Source organism: Antechinus flavipes, chromosome 4, assembly GCF_016432865.1.
Source record: "Antechinus flavipes isolate AdamAnt ecotype Samford, QLD, Australia chromosome 4, AdamAnt_v2, whole genome shotgun sequence".
Lineage (NCBI taxonomy): Eukaryota > Metazoa > Chordata > Mammalia > Dasyuromorphia > Dasyuridae > Antechinus > Antechinus flavipes.
The window spans coordinates 133,678,509-133,695,795 of NC_067401.1; the positions used below are offsets into that span (position 1 = coordinate 133,678,509).

The 17,287-nt window shown below is 38.2% G+C and overlaps 1 protein-coding gene across 1 annotated transcript; it reads right to left on the minus strand.

The window, feature by feature from the left end:
• Positions 1-816: 816 nt before the first annotated feature.
• Positions 817-15,917, minus strand: CDC6 (cell division cycle 6). Its single transcript, XM_051994555.1, has 12 exons — positions 14,291-15,917; positions 13,455-13,636; positions 11,253-11,522; positions 10,926-11,125; positions 10,510-10,685; positions 9,758-9,864; positions 8,588-8,727; positions 8,015-8,115; positions 6,927-6,991; positions 2,740-2,951; positions 2,154-2,294; positions 817-1,808 (listed from the first exon to the last, which is right to left on the minus strand). Exons 2-12 carry the CDS (start codon positions 13,615-13,617, stop codon positions 1,719-1,721), a joined length of 1,665 nt encoding a protein of 554 aa, XP_051850515.1. The 5' UTR covers positions 13,618-13,636; positions 14,291-15,917; the 3' UTR covers positions 817-1,718.
• Between the last annotated feature and the right edge of the window lie 1,370 nt (positions 15,918-17,287).

Below are 17,287 nucleotides of genomic sequence, written 5' to 3' on the forward strand. Positions count from 1 at the left end.
TGTTCCTGACTTGAGCCTCACAGTAAGAGGAAGGCGCCAAGCCTCAAACACAACGTGGTAGGGAGGCTGCTCCTTTTTGGGCAGAATCCTTCTGTGGACACAGAACAGACAGCAGCTGCCCACAGTGTGGAAACAAACTGTAAAGCAGTCATGTCTCTTAAGGCTGTAGCAACCAATAAAATGTAATTTAAATCAAGGCTCGCATCTGTTCCCAATCCCATTCAGTTTCTGCTTTCCATCAGTCCTCTCGGACAATCTTTGCAATTATTCCTGTTAACCCTTAGAACCCTGGGTAGGATCCAACCTTTAAGGCAGGAAACTAGGCATTCATCCCTGCCATTTACCTTCAAACAGGCAATTTCAACACAGGTGTGTGGGGGAAGGAAATAGTATTTAAACCCCTATCTACAGTAGTAACAGTAACATTGTGGATGTAGTCTTCATTTCACAACATACACCATGAATATAGTGTTCATTTCACTGAGGGCTCTCTCTCTGTGTTCTTCTTCCATCCCATACCACCTGCTGTAACACGGATCACATTGCAGGTTTAGAGCAGGCAGGATGAATGAAACAGAGGCCAACAGATCATTTGTACCTATATCAAGTTCCCAGTCTAGATTCTCTGTGTCAAGAAGAAAGTAGGGGACACAGCAGGAGTACCCAGGTATTGCCCAAGTAGGAATAAAACACTTTAGATTCAGTCCTGTCTTGAATCAATTGATACTTGCCTCCCTTCTCCCCCCCCCCCTTTCTATTTAAAACATTTGTTTGAAATACAGGAACATTTTAAAATCTCAGCTGAACAAAACAAACTTCTAGGACACATTTACTCTCAAAAAGCCCACCTTTCAAGCCCCAACAGTGTTATTATGGCGCCCTCTGGTGTACAGATGATACTTTGGCTCAGAAATTTTAGTAGTTGACTGAAAACCAAACTCAAAAGAGGGAAGAAACAAACATTAAAAAACCATAGGGAAGGATTTCAAGTGAGAGGAAAAAGAGGTGGCTTAAAGTGAAATATAAATTCACATTAAGCTGGAATAAAGCAAATAGCTTTTGGTGCCTGAGAGAGGGATTGAATAGTAGGATATTCAGTTATCAATCCAAGAAACTTGAACATTAGACACACAACTGCTTAAAAACAAAAACACCACACAACTAAGATTATACAATTCAATAAATATATCCCTATAATACAGACTTTAAACATTCTTTCTCTCAAACCTTGGAACTGCCCAACAATATGAATGGGTCTTAAGTAGCACAAAGAATGACAATCTCCATAAAATGTGAACAAAGCAGCACTTCAAAAAGAACAAGAGGCTTTGACCAATGCTTCCTCCAATTCAACATTAACAGGTAGGCTTTCTGGATGGACTTCTGTTGTTCTGGTCATACCAGTCCCCACAGTTCTCATACAGACCCTCAGGTGTTTGATGAATCTTTACTTTGTAAGATAAGTGGGATAAAGATACACAAGAGCTGAGATAGCACCTCTCAGTCACATGCTTGTTTTCTTTTTAACCTTGATGAATCAAAATAAAAGGACTTAAAGATGTTTGTTCTACAGTCATGACTGCACATCTCTTATGAATATAAATTAATTTAGTTCAAGTAAAAACAGGTCACTTTTCTCGGACTAGAGAATAGAGTGCATCACCACAGTTGTGAGGTCCTTTTGAGGCGAGACACCCAAGGTAAAAGACCAGAAGAATTTAAGGCAATCCATTAGCTAAAATGGTCCCAATTAAAATTCTGTCCTTCAGTGCATGTTCCATCTCCTTTTCTTCAATCTTCAGAAACACCTGGGGGGGGAGGAAACAATAGGATTTCTTGTTGTAAAAGACAGTAACAAGGGAATAGCATATATCGTTACTTAAAGTGAGATTTCTGCTATATTAAGCTTCTCTCAGAAAAGGAAGGCAAACCATTAGCCCTGCTTCCCTTGATTTCCCATGGTGGCTTCTGTTAGATGGCTCCCCTTCCCTCAATTCCCAATCATCACAGATGAAATCTAACGTACAAACAAACCTATATATAACTGTGGACATCTTTTAAACTTTAAGTTAAACAAAACATAAGGTAGTCACAAAAACTTCTTAGAAAGATCATCAGCAACAAAGACATAGCTCTCCAGGGACAAATGGTACCTTTGTGAGTCGGATTTCCTTGCTTTTCTTCAATCCTAAAATGCCCCTGGTCTCCAAAAGTCCTGAAAGTGACAAACACTCTGACTGGTCCACTGCTGCCACCTGCTGTTTTCGACAGACTTTGCTATAGGCTTCGTATAACTGGAAGGAAACAAGGAAAAAAATTCTTAGATGTCTCAATAACTTAAGAGTTTTGTTAAGCTGTCTGCTTACAGTCATGTAGAGAAAGCACTGCATACAATAGGATAAAAAAAAGATGGACAGCTCAAGTCCTCCAGTGGTACTTAGGTATTAGATAAAAGGATAAGAATTAGAGAAAAGACCATTGAACAACTCCCTTAAAATCTTCAGGGGAAATAAGGTCAGCAAGCTTCCAGCTTCCAGAACATAGTTCTCTACATAAAAATCTACAAATCACTTATTCAAATACTTTTGTGAGCAATAACCCACTTTAGATTTCTATCTACGAGGGACAACACATCACATTTAAAACAGTAGTTCTGTCTTACTATTTTCCCAAAAGACTAGAAAGTTATCACTATCCTATCTTCTTACCCCCAACTCTACTGCATGCTTTCTAACTTACCTTCCCCAGGGTGACCTCTTTGGCTTTCAGCTGTCTGGTCAAGAGCAACAGAGAACAAACCAGAATCTTCTGTTGAAGAGGAAAGGAATCCTGAGCTCCTTCTTGGCTCAAGGCCATTCTGCTGCCATAAGTATCTGAGATGACCTGGGATATATGAATAAGACCAACTCGCTTGGGAACTGGAGACTGGGATGATGACTTCGAAGATTTACCTGTAAATTAAATAATTCAATTAAAATTCAACAAACATTTAAAAGCCTATTATGTGCCATACACATACATACAAAGATCACACACACAACCTGCTCTCAAAGAGCTTACAATGGAAGTAATAAAATTATGTGTAATGTATACAGCTAAGTAAATTCAAAGGAATCTCAAAAGAGAGGGAGACTAGGAAAAGGAATGCATTCTAGACCTAGGGGACCAGTAATGTAAAGGCATGGAGATAAGGGATAGCGTGTTGACTTCAAGAGAAATTAGCAGGGGAGTTTAGCTGGAATGTAAAGAGAATGATATGAAAGGTAGATTAGGAGTTAGACTGTGGAGAGTATTAAATGCCAGACAGGAATGTATTGTATCCTAAAGATAATAGAACACTATTAAAGTTTTTTGGAGTAGGTAAATGACATAGTCAAGAATATTAATTTAGCAGCTATGTGGAATAGTAAGAGAAGGGAAAAAGACTTGAAGAAAGGACATTAGTTAAATAGAAGCAACTGCAATAGTCCAGGTAAGAGGTGATAAAGGCCTGAACTGCCTTTGAAGGAATGGTAACCTTGTGAGTAGAGATTTCAAGCAAATATGGGAAGAAAAGAGGGGAGTCAAAGATGACTAAGAATCTAGATAATTGGAAGGTGCTGGTACCCTTCATAGGAAGAGTAAAGTTCAAAAGAGGAATGGGCTTTGCGGAAAATGTAATAATGTCTAGTTTGGACTAGTTAAATTTGAAATGCTAATGGCAGATGTAGAGGAAGAGATCCAATTGGCAATAGGGGACTTGAGTTCAGGATAACGATTAGGGCTGGAAATAGAGATTTGCAAATCATCTGCATAGAAATGAATCAATGAAATGAGATGAAAAAAGGAAGGATAAAATGGATGATGATCCAGAATAGAAACTGGAGTAGTAGTTAGATAGGGAGTATGAAAACTAAGAATGAAGATGTTATACAAAAGTGTTTTGAGGTGTGTAATAAGGTACCTAAGACTAATGGTCTCTATTCTCTCAGTGAAGTAGGAGGCAAGATCCTTAAATGAAAAGAAGGAGAGGGATAATATAGAAGTATTTTGAGACATACAGTAGGGTACTTCAAGACTGATGGTCTTTATTTTTCAGTGAAGTAGGAGGCAAGATTCTTAAATAAGAGAGTTGGGAGGGATGGTACAGGAGACTTAAAGAAAGAGATTTGGAAAAGCCACCATGAAAAAAATCAAGAATCTTAAAGGAAGGAATGAAAAAAAGTGGGTAGAGAAAAGAAACTTAATAGTATATCACATGTAAGATTTTTAAAAGTTACTGTGGAGTTTATGGAGGAAAATCAATCAGGGAATCGTTTAGCAAGAGAGATCCAAAATTAGCGAACAAATTTATAGAGGACCTGTTATCATTTTTGTAGTACTCTCCACAGAAGTATGTTAATGCAAATGAAGACAGATGGTGACCCCAGGTTTGGAGTGTGACTGGAGATAGGGCAAGGGATTCAAAGGCAGAAGACATGAAACAGTTCACCAGAATCAAGAACATGAAAAGAGGAAAATGAGACCATAGCAGACAGAGCTGACAGATAACAACAGGAAAGGCGAAGGGAATAGAAATGACAATGCTAGGAGATGGATAGGAGAGGGATTCCACACCTGGATCATGTAAATAGCAGTTATAATGGCTGAAGCAGAGCAAAAATAGAGATCATAAGAACTGAAGAGGTAGACTGGGAGACCAGTGTACTTGAGAGGATACTGATGTGTATATACTGAAGTCTTCATATTTGAAGGCAGAAGTTGGACTATGAGAACACTTTGAAAAAGAATGGAAAACAACTTGAAGGTCGGTTCTACAACTAGATGTGGATGATATAATACAGACGGATAGAGTACACCTCAAAGAAACTTCTAAATACCAGTGCTGGAGAGGGATTTTTTTTTTTTTTTTTTTTGGTAAAGATTTAACAAATGGTATTAAGTCACAACTCCTGTGATTTCAAATAGATGTAGCCAGCGACTGGGCACAGGTTTCACTATCCAACTTAAAATCATGAGATTAGAGATAAAATATTTTGAGTGGTAAGAGACTGGAAAATACCCTCAAAAGAAGTCACTCTTCTGGGCACAACAGGGTGAAATCCAATCCTATAGAAATCATTTAGTGCCAGAGGAACAAAGACAACTGAAGAGGAAAAAGGATTGGTCAGAGAACTGACTAATGAAGGAAAGAAGCAATCCCTGAGGCAAAGGCAGCCAATCTATTTAAGAGTAAGGAATGACAATAATGTGAATTTTTGCTCAGATAAGTATTGGAAATGTCCCTAGTGCTTAGAAATGATTAAGTAGGTGAATGTGAATGACAAAGTTAATCAAGCCTACATCCTTCCCACTTTCCATCTTGATTTACTTGCCCAAGCTACTCACCATAAAGAAATAATTGTGAAAACATCACTATCTACCCTGGTATATGTAATCATCTTAAAATTGGAGTTTGTATAGAGAAATTATGAAGAAACTGCTTTAGAACCATGGCAATTGAGGGGATCTAACCCTTCTATATTTAGCCATGAAACAGAGGAGAGATCTGTTCTGTAACAGGATTAACCTGAAATCATTCAATTAAGAGAATTTTTCACTTTTCCCCTCAAGTTATTTATTTAATTAATTGTTGCAACTGAGAGGGTTAAGAGCTAATTCAGGGCAGGTGAAAGAAATAAACAAAGATCACATTCTAAATATAACTATTGGAAATACAATTTCACAGTTCCTAAAGGTCAAGAAAAAGGATTCAGGAGACCAAGCCTACCCCTACCAAATTGTTTACTGTGAGACCTTTGGAACTACCTCTACTTAAAGAGTCATCTATAAACTGAAAATTTTCCAAAAGCAAGAAGAGGTAAGAAGGTAGAAAGGGAATGTAAATTAATATTTGTAACATACATATGAGCAAATATGCAACAAAAAAAAAGGGAAGACAGTAAGTAATTACATGGGAACAAATTAATAGTTTGGGTCAGGGGATCAACAATCACTTTTGTTCTGAGCACCATTAGGATCCTAGAAGCTATGGTCAAACTCAAAAGAAACAATCAGTGAAGAAAAAAGTAGAAAACTTGAAAGAAAAAAAAAAACCACATAAAATGATAACTGTATATACAATGGGATGTTGTAGAATATCAAGACCCTCAGGTGACACTTTGTGGCATTAGTGTTACCCTATGTTGCCTACAGTTATCCTAGGAATAAAAGTTTAACAAACATTTCAGACTATTATCTATTTTCCTTTATTCCCAAGCAAACTCGTTGTCCTAAAAGGAATGAGTACAAAAGAAAAACAGAAGAGAAAGAAACAAGTAATTCAAATTGTTCTACTGACACAGATTAACAACTTCAGAAACAAGGAACTGTGGTATACAGCTACTCCTTATTTCACCTCTGCCTCAGAAAGAAAGGAATGAAGAAGTCAAGCATTCATTCAGTATTATGATTTTGGTAATGATTTGCTCCAATTTTCATTTTGCGGGCTAATATACTCATTGTACTCTCACTCTATTAGATTTGTTTAGCTTAAATTATCCTAAACTGAATTTACTTCCTTTTCTAACTTCCCACCCCCCTCCACAGTTCCTGGCCTTTGCTCTCATACTTACATTGAGATACAAAATGTGCTCAGCTCAAGCCCAAAGAAAAGCAGAGCTGACCATATTGTCTGCCGTTTTCATTTCCAGAGTTTTGGAAGGCTATCCTAAGCATTTATGTAATACCCTAGGGAACTTACTTCCAGTAATGCATGAAATATACTACTGGCAGGCAAGACAGCAATCAGGGTAGGCTAAATTGACCAAAACACACACACACACACACACACACACACACACACGTATATTTCACTTTGCACAACATATCCTCCCTCCCACCTCCTTCCTCAGAAAAGTCAAGCTTTTAGTTAAGAAGGAAGACAGCAGGGAAGATAAGCCACTTACATTCAGACAGTGGTTTGAGGACAGTCTGGTTTCTGACATCTGACTCTACAATTTCAACAGCTCTCCTGTAGGACAGATATTTCTAAAATTAATTTTTGCTGAGCCAAACCAAACACCACTAAATATTTGAAAGTAAACCCTTTAACAGAAAACAATGGGTTTTATACAGTTTTTTGAAAGACAAAAATTGGGTTATGTCTCAGCTAACAAAGTGTTCCCTGACCTGAAATAATGAAAGTACCAGGGAATGAGATACTTCAACACCATGCAGTTCCCTTAAATGGATGCCAAGTAGGTCATCATACACAAGAAGAATGAGTCAATACTAGTGTTTCAGAAGCAAATCAAAAAGCAGTACTCTTTTACTGCCCAAACCCTACCACCTTTGCTGACTAGGGGAGATGCTCAAATTCAGGACCATGCAATTTAGTACTATGAAGGGCTTACTATTCAATACTCTCTCCAAAGTACTTTGACCACAGGAAACCATAAGCCAGACCTGTACCTCTTGCATGGCAATGGGGGGAGCCTGGACCAGTGGGCCAGCTCAGCAAGTATCATTTTAATGGACCCAGTGTCCCTACTGGGAAGGAAGTAATTTCATCAGCCAGCACAGAGGATTTCCCCGGCAGGAGGGAATGGGGGTTGGGAAAAGAGAAAAAGTGGTCTAGGGCACAAGTGTGAGAGAACACAAACTGGAGGAAAGGGGTACTCACAAAATTGAGTGAAGAAAAAAAGTCTAAAGGCAAAGATGTTCAGGTCCATAAATAAACCTGCTTGAGACCAGCTAATGGAAAAGTAAACTGGAGTCTTTTTTAATACAAATGTAATTAACCAATCTATAATCACCACAGGGAGTGCCAGCAACATCTCATTTGTTTCTCCCTCTGTAGGTAATGGACTGATAATGTTTCAGACATTAACACGGTCGAAATGCAGAGCTCCCCACTGAGAAACAAGTCCTCCTTTCCGAGCATAAAAAGCAGCAGAATGGAGCCTCTTAAGTCACATTCACTTGAGTTACAAGAGACAATTAACAGCATTTTTTTCTTTTTTTAATAAAAGCAGCCAACAGCGCTATAAATTACCTGCAAACATCTAGTGCTTTGCGAGCATCTCCTGACACAGCAGAGATTTTTCTAGCACAGAACTGAATTGCAGCATTGTCCAGGACCTGATCACTGGATACCTTTAAATAAGACAAAGCACAAATTAGGGCCACTTCTAAATTCTAGGCCCCAGTTACACAAATATCTTCATATGGAAATCTCAAGCTGATAGGTCTCCCAGTGTATTCTATGAAACATTTTTTCTGGTCAAAAAGAATAAGGTTTCCAGAGAGCTAATTTTCACAAATTTAACTGTTTTTCAGAAAGACCGAATATAGTTTCATGGGATGAGAACAACATAGCAAACCATTCTTCTAAATGAAAGTTTTCCACAGGTTTGATTTTTCAAGGTATGAGTATGAGGAAAATATCTGACTGAATCTAGTTTCTCCTCTGACTCAATGATTCTCTTCTCATTATAACCCAGAGTATCATTTTAGAAAGAATAAAAACAAGTTTAAAAAAGAACTGTTTTATTAGACGCTCCTATTTTTTGTTACATCAAAATACCCTGAATTCTGTCAAGAAAATAATCTGCAGACTGCTGCTCACCTGCTTAAGTCGGTCCTCTAAGATGGTAGCTATCTGTTCTTTGGTGTAAGGTGGAAAGTTCACCAGCTGTGGCCTGCACTTTGCTTTAGCTTGAAGTCTAGGCAGGATTCTATCAGTAAGATCCAAAGAATTAGCAATACCTGCAGAAGTTGTTAAAGGTACCAGTTAGTCAAGTTGTCACTTCTAGACCCCGGAAAAGCCTCAAGTTTTCATATTCAGTACCACCTACTCTCCCAATCAAGTATCTCAAGTGACAATTTCCTACTTGGTCTCTTCTATTCATTGGGAAGACTGGGATTTCATCACCCTAAAGGAAATTATTTGTAGGATAAGAGAAAATATTGACACTCAATTATCTGCACTACTAGAAAAGATCATGTAATCCCCAAATAATTTATGTTATCTCTGAAATTACACATCATTTTTATGCAGATTTAGGTCCTGATTATAGCTAACTTAAGCTACCATCAGTATTAACTTGCCTTCTCAGAGCACTCTCTTGGCAAGGCAGGAGCAGGAAACTTAGAAACAAACTACAAGATAGAGGGCTCTATCTCTTGGAATACTCATATTCTTATTAGGGTTCAAATCAGATACTACCTAAAATATAAAGCTTGCCTAATCCCTCAGTTGTCTTTCTCTTTTACTTTGTATTTGTTTTTCTGGGTACATAAGACACCTCTTTCCTGCCTAGAAGATAAGCTTTTTGAGTGGAGGAACTCCCTTGCTCTTTGTCTTTATCCTACAGTGTTCAGCAGTGTTAGTTTTTGCTTGATTATAGCTAAGAAATTGATAAAAGTGTTGTATTTGAGTTCATTCAATAAAAACAAGGGATTTGGTGATGTATTTTATAATTCTGCCTGTTTTCATTTAAAACTTTTGCAATATACATAAAATGACAATGTATGGTTTGTTTTAGCAGAACATACGTGTGTGTGTGTGTGTGTGTGTGTACATAGTATATGTCATGTCTTAGATATGCTTATTGGTTATAAGAAATATATAATAGGTTCCATTATCAAATATTGTCAAACCAGCATTCCACATTAATTTGTTCATTAAGTTAAAAAATTGGAAAAAGAAAAACTAATTTGATTTTGTTCTAAAACAATAATGGTAGAGCACTCACAAATTCGTAAACTAAAAAGTTAACAAACAATGACAACTAACCAATCAACACCAATCGGGAATTCTTCAGCCAAGGCCATTCAAACAGTGTGTACAACACATCCTGTCCTTTGCTGTCCAACTGATCCATTTCATCCAACACCAATAAGCTACATAGACAAAAAGAAATCAGTGTCTATGTTAATCTTTTAACAGAAACTTTGAATTGAGTCAAATCTCAAGCTTTCTGCATCCATTTAAGGCTAAGCTGTTTGGAGGCTCACAATGCCCTTTAATCCAACCACTGTTAAAATTTATTTTCCTCCCAAGAATCAGCAAAATCTAGATGCTCTAAAAGTAAATTTAATGATTTTTTTTTTTTTGGGGGGGGGGGCAATCAGGTTTAATTGACCTGTCCAGAGACACACAATTATTAAGTCTCTGAAGCTGGATTTGAACTCAGGTTCTTCTGACTCTGGTGTCAGTACTCTCCACTGCACCACTTAGCTGCCCCATTTTAATGATTCTTGAAATTACTTTCCAACTTACACAAGAAGACATTGCATTTTATTTTCCTCCTTCCCTCTTGGGCTCCTATCCCCAAATTATTTCTTATTCAATACATGAATGAATTATTTTATGAATAAAAAGGATTTATAATTATAAAACTGTCATTACTGTTCACTCAGACTTGGATATCATTCAATGTTGAGCAATACTAACCAAAATAATACCCTTCATGGAAATCTAGAATGTGGGTGTGCAGAGATATTTCCAGATTTAAACAGAGCAACCAAAAGCCAGGTGATACTTACATCATGGAGGTATTCTCTGAAGTCATATACTTTTCCAATTTCCTCATCAAGTCTTTCCCAGATGACTTGGATACTCTTTCCTGACAGATCTCCTGAGCAATAGCTGGGAATACAGCCTGGGAGGTCCTCAAGGACATGCAATTTAGCATTACAATTTTAATATCTTTCAGCTCTTCCTAAAATGCAAACACAGGAGAATCTTTTTTCTTTCTTTCTTTTTTAACAGAATATCTTTAGCACTAACTACAGAATCAATGGGAAAAATAAGTCCAAGGTTCCAATAGCATTCAAAATAAAGAGAAATTTAATATCCTCTATTCATTTCTACTCTCATAATCTTCCACATTCAAATGAAATGATTACAAGGTATTGATAACTATGGCATGAAGGGCGTATCTTAAAAACCCACGAAATACCTTAACATCCTGCAGAATCCGATTTAAGCATGCTGTTTTGCCAGTTCCAGGAGCACCAGAAACATAAAGGCTCCCAGCTTTTTTCCCACTGATGTGTTCCTTTAGGAAATGCCTGATGACATCCATCTCTTTCTCCCTGGCAGGCAGCCTATCTGGGACAGCTGTATTCAGGACCAGCTTTGCTTGTTGGTAACAAGTGCCTATTCCACACATAAAGGAACAATTAGACACAACAGAAGGTGAGTGAGAAGACCCACTGGGTTTTATTCAGAGTAAGTCATCAGCCTTGTTTATGAGGCTGCACTAACAGCTGTCATAGACACTAACCTTCTTGCTTGAATAGCCCAACACACACAGATTCTTTCTCTACTGGGCAACTGTGTTTAGAATTCCTTGATGTCCCTTGACCTTTTTGAACTGGAGAAAGTTCCTTGACTACTGGATCACTTTTGCTGGGAGAACTACTTTTCAACTGATTGTCAAATACTAGTCCACGCTTCTTCAAGGCAAGTGGAAGAACAGGACCATTCTCTTTCTTACTCTGTTTTGAAGGTGAACAGGTGAGCACATGGGGAGTATTGCATAAGTTGTCATCTCCTGAAACATATATATTAAGATCAAAATTTATTACACAATCCAATAATTACTAAGCCCTTCTTATATGTAAGATATTATGAATATAAAGAATAAAAAAAGGAAAAGGAGCTATTGGTATAAAATATTTACAGCACTTCTTTTTATAGAGGCAAAGGTTGGAAACTGAGGGGGTGCATGTTCATCATTTTGATGAATAAGTTATGATGTGTCAATGTAAAGGAATATTATTATGCTGTAAGAAATGACAAAGAGGACCATTTTCGAGAAAACTGGAAAGAATTATCAACTGATTAAAAGTGAGGTGGGTAGAATCAGAACATTTATTAAATAGCAACAATATTACAAAGACAAACAATTTGGAATTTAGAATTCAAATGAACCCAATGATCAATTACAGTTCCAGAGACTCATGCTGAAACATACTGGCCACTTCCTTGATAGGGAAGTGATGGACTCAGAATATAGATTGAGAATTTTTTTTTTAAATATAGCCAGTAAGTTAATTTTTTTTGTTTGATGATACATGTTTTAAATTAGGTTTTGTCCTTCCTGTTTTCTAAATGGGGGAGGTAGGCATATTGCATTTGAAAATAAAATGTAATTTCAAAGAAAGAATAAAAAGAGAAAAGTCTAAATATCACTAAGGAATAAAAGTAAATATAACAGATGGGTAAAACAAAGTAATTTGATGAGAGAACTAATAATTAGGGGAATTAGACTTTGCATAAAAATTGTACCTCAAGTCTGATTATTTAAGAAAGTTAAAGATTCTATATATAGGTGGAAATAAGGAAGTAACAGGAGATAGCTTTGCAAAGGCATGGAGATAAGAGCTAGAATGCTAAGTTTTAAAAACAACTAGTTAGTTAGCTTAATTGGAATGTATAATGAAAAGTATCATATGATAATTCCAAGAAGGTAGGATGGAGTCAGATTGTGTTGGATCTCAAATGCTAGGCTGGGAAATTTGTATTCTATTTTACCAGCAATAGGGAATTACTTGCAGTGAATGGTAAATAGATCCCCAAAGCAATTTATGAAACATACTGCCATCTGGCTCAACCCAGCAAGAGATGAATTTTCCACTTCATTGTCAGGACTTACTAAAAAGCAGATTTAAAATCCATGGAAAAAAATGAGAAATCACTACTTAGGAAACAGATTGCTTACCCACCCTAAAGCTAAAAATGTTTTAAGCAAGGTAACTACCTGTCACACTCTGCCCCACCAGATGGCGCCAGTTCATCATCTTGTTTTAACAACCTACTGTAACTCTCAGAAGGGTTATACAAAATATAAAAGTTGGTGAGGAGAGCTATTCTAAAAGTGTGTTCATTAGAAAGAATCCACTTGTTCTTTTCTGTAATAATAATCACAAGGTTATTTAACACTAAAATTAATCTCAAGAACTAGTGAGATTCTGGAGAACTAGAAGTCAGGGCTCAAGTATTCCATCTGGTTTAAAATTTTATATAATAACAATATTGTAAAAACAACAACAAAAACAACAACTCTGAAAGACTTAAAGAAAAACTGATCACCTAAACGCTCCATTATTCCAGAGGACTCATGATGAAATATGCTACTCACTTCAGGACAAAGATGACAGGCTCATCAGTGCAAATACATATACATTTTGGGACATGATTAATGCATGTTTCATTATATCCATGTATTTACAAGGACTTTGTTTTTCTTCCTTTTTTAAATTGGATAGGGAAAGTTGGACAGGAAGAATGTAAACTATAGTTAATTGGGAAAAATTGCATTAAAAAAAATCTAATTCAGAATATGACCTCTAAAATCCCTTCGGGCAGTTTTGCAGACACTTAAGGAAAACTTCAGCTGAATTTTGGAAACTGCTGCAAAGTCCTGGAAGTAAAAAAGAAGGGAAAAGTCACATGCAAGTCAAAGAGTTGCATTTACAGTTACCTAGCCGCTTCCTGGGACTGAGAGGCAGGATTTTAACCTTGGTGGGGGTCGGCACATTCGGCGACCGGATATCTCCCCGGATTTTTCCTCTGCTGGAGGTCTTGCACGTTTTCTTCTTGGGAAAGTCAATAGTGGCCTGCGATTGGGATCTGGTGCTGGGCATGGTGGCAATTCACTCAAGGCTGGAAAGTAAATAGATTCGACAAACATTTAATAAGTGCCCGGAGTGGAACAAGATGGGTGAAAGGACAAATAAGGGGAGAAAAGGAGTCTGCTCTCAAGGAGCTTCTGTTCTATTAAGGCGGTTGGTTCTCAAAATTCTCGGGAGTTACCCAGTCAAAACTAAAAGGCTAAGACTTTCAATTTCGAATAGGGTGAATAGCTAGAGACATGAACCATAAATAAAAATTATTTGGGAGAGGTCTGATAACTTTTCTGCGAATAAAAGTCCTTAGACCAAAAAGTTTGAGAGCCGCTGTACTAGGAGATGCACCATTTAAACTTAAATACAAGATAGCCTGAGAATTAACAATAATAGCACTTTTAAGGTTGGCGAAGGCCTTTACGTATAGTAATTGTCAGCTGAAGGGTGACACACACACACACACACACACACACACACACACACACACACACACACACACACACACACACACGCCTTCCACTCCCAACCCGGGTTTAAAGACTCTAATTCACCCCTATTTCTAGGTGTGCCCGGCTTTTGCCCCGCGCCCCTAGAACTATTCTCGTCACCACCACCCCCCAAATCTGGACAGGAGCCTGAGCTGTGGTCGCCCTCCGCCCGCTCCGGTTCCTCTCTTTGCTAGCCTCCTCACCTCTCCTCACGTAAGAATCAGCTCAACTCAGTTACTCCCGCCACACAGCTCGCAAGCTCTCTGCGCAGCTCGCGCCAATTCCTCTCAGCTGGGAGCTTCCCGTTTCCCGCCAGAGTCGGATTTCACCGCTGATTGGTTGGTGTCCTGAGGGGGGCGGGGAAAGGCTTCCTAGCTGAGGCTCTTTCCCCCCGCTCCACACCTACCGTCATTGAACCAATAGAAAATCCCCAAGTTTCCGGCGCGCCGCAAGGCCGCATCCTCTGGGTGTGGGCCATATCAACATCCGGCTTCTAAACGGAAAGTCATGGACGTAGAGGGTCGGCAGACTACGGTAGTCGGGAGGGGCCGCAAAGGTCTCTGGGAATCGTAGTCTAACTACGATGAACACAACCCATCTCCCCACTGAAAGTCTGCTCACAATTCGGTTTCTAAATATTAAGAATTCTCCCCTTAAGGAAAATTACCCCGAATGTGGACATCAGCTACCTTTATTAGGATGTAAGGTATGCGAGGAAATGCACATAAGATTTTATTTTTTGTACTGCAAAATCTCAAATCTCTTCCTCCAGGAAACGACAGACTCGTAAACAAAAAGTCTCCCCTCAGCCTAAAGGCAAGAACGGAGGGATTTTCTGAAGTGGCCCCAGAATTCCCCTGAACCTCTAGTTAGGAGGGAAGTCAATTTCTTTTCCTTTTAAGGAAAGTTCCGTTTTCCGAACATCTATACCAAACATCAGGGTGGTTTGGACACTATTTATTAGTCTTTTTTTCCCCGTATATATTAAGCTTGTAATAGGTATAAACGGGTAACACCCAGCTCTACAGGCTAACTCTGGAACACCCAAGAATCATCCCACACAGACCCATGGGTTCCAGTAAGACCAAAACCCATGGGCAGGTTCCGTTTAATCATCAACAGCCAGAATGATCTTTCAACCCTTGAACTCTGAGAAAGTTGAAAACTGTCACAAGAAATCCAGATTGTGACTGTAGCTAGTATTGAGAGGACAAAGAGTAAAACACAAATCTCAATAATGTGCCCCTCTAAAGAGGAGTGAAGAACTAAGGGAGTTACTTGCACAGCCTCCCAAAGAGGGGTCTGCATTTAGTTTGGGGAAGTAGATGGGCAAAACCCAATGAGTGAGGAGGTGATAAACTAGCTTTTCAAATGAATCGTTCGACCAATGGATATGTTTCAACCAGCCATCAAATGGAAAAATCATGGGCCAACCAATGTGTAAATGAAGGCCTCTGTCTAAATGCAAGGACTGAGCATGTCTAAATGTCTAAAGCAAGGATGAGCAACCTTTTTTGGAGGGAGAGGGTGCAAGGACTCTTTGGATATTTATATCATCATTTGAGAGCCATTCAAAATGAGCACATTTAAAATTAAAGTAGCAGGAGACTGTTGTACCTAACTCATCATCACCTGCACTTACCTTGGCAGGGCCATACCAACTGATTTCACTGATCTTGAACTGCCCTTGGGTTGGATGTTCTTCACCCATAGTCTAAAAGATCACCACAAAAATATACAAGATTCTTAAAAACATCCCAATACTTCTACCTCAGGCCCTGAAACTTAGGATAAACACAGATGTGAGACTATCCAAATCAATGACCTACTAAAGAAAAGATACTCCTACTGAATGAATGCCCATCCATTGGTGAATGGCTGAAAAAGTTATGGTATATGAACGTAATAGAATACAAATGTGAATTGATGCTGAATGAAGTGAGCAGAACCACTGTGCACAGGAACAGCAAGATTATGTGATTCAACTATAATAAATTTAGTCCTTAGCAGCAATACAATGATCTAAGACAATAGACTTGGGTTTGAAAATGCCATCCATATCTGGAGAAAGAACAGATCAAAGCATACTTCTTTCATTTTTTGGTGTTTTTTCTCATATTTCTTCCCTTTTGTTCTGATTTTTCTTTCACAACATATTTTAAATGCTTGTCTGCCATTTTGGGGAGGAGGGAGGTTAAAGAGGGAGGAAAAATATGAAACTCAAAATCTTACAAAAATAAATGCTAAAAACTATTTTTGCATGTAATTGGAAAAAAGAAAACAAAATAAAAAGGCATTCCTCTACAACTTTCCTCTGGAGAAGGCAGACATGAAGTAGGTGTTCAGGTTTCCAAAATTTTTGCCTAAAAGGTGCTGAAAAAGCAATTCCTTACTCAAAGGCAGGATACCAGAGAAAAGGAGTTTGTTCAGGAAAGGTGTTTCACAGTTAATAGAATACCTGGACTTTAAAAAAAAAAAAAAAAAAAAAGCTATCTTTGGCTCCTAGCAGCTGTGCCTCAATCATAATTACAGTAAGCAGACTTGTGGCCCATCTCCTAATGCCTCCTGCATGGCATCATGAGAGAATAAAATCATACAGGAAGGACCTGTCTGAATCCTTTTGGACCCACCAGGAGAGAAGACCATTTCCTCTAGACAAAGGAACTCCTAGGGTTAACAAGTTAGGGAGTATTTCAGCAAGCCTCTTTTGGTGGACTGTATGAGGTCAACTAGAAAGGACCAGAGGCAGGAAATATGTTGCAAGTTGCTTATTCAGGTTAAAAGGCTTAAGGAACTAGAGATTCTGCCTCATAACCCAAACAGGCCTGTTCTTCAGCTCTGCTCCTTCCACTCACACTTAATAGATTTTTATATGTAAGTGACTCATATACATACCACACAGTGAATGACTAAAATTCATCCTTCAAATCTTGGCTTTTGTTCAGAAAATATACTTTGGTTTAGACTATCTGGTACAGGTCTAATTTAATTAAATTTTCATGCCTTAAATCAAATTTCAGGTCACATCTTATTTGAACTAAAACCTGAGAACTACATCCCCCACATATTATGCACATACAAAAAGATTACATACTTTTCCCCCCCACTTAACTTTCTTTCATTCCCTAAGTATTCTGCCATCAAACACAACCTGGAGAACCAAGAAATGTTTTAAGGGCTCACACCAGGATCTTAGGAGA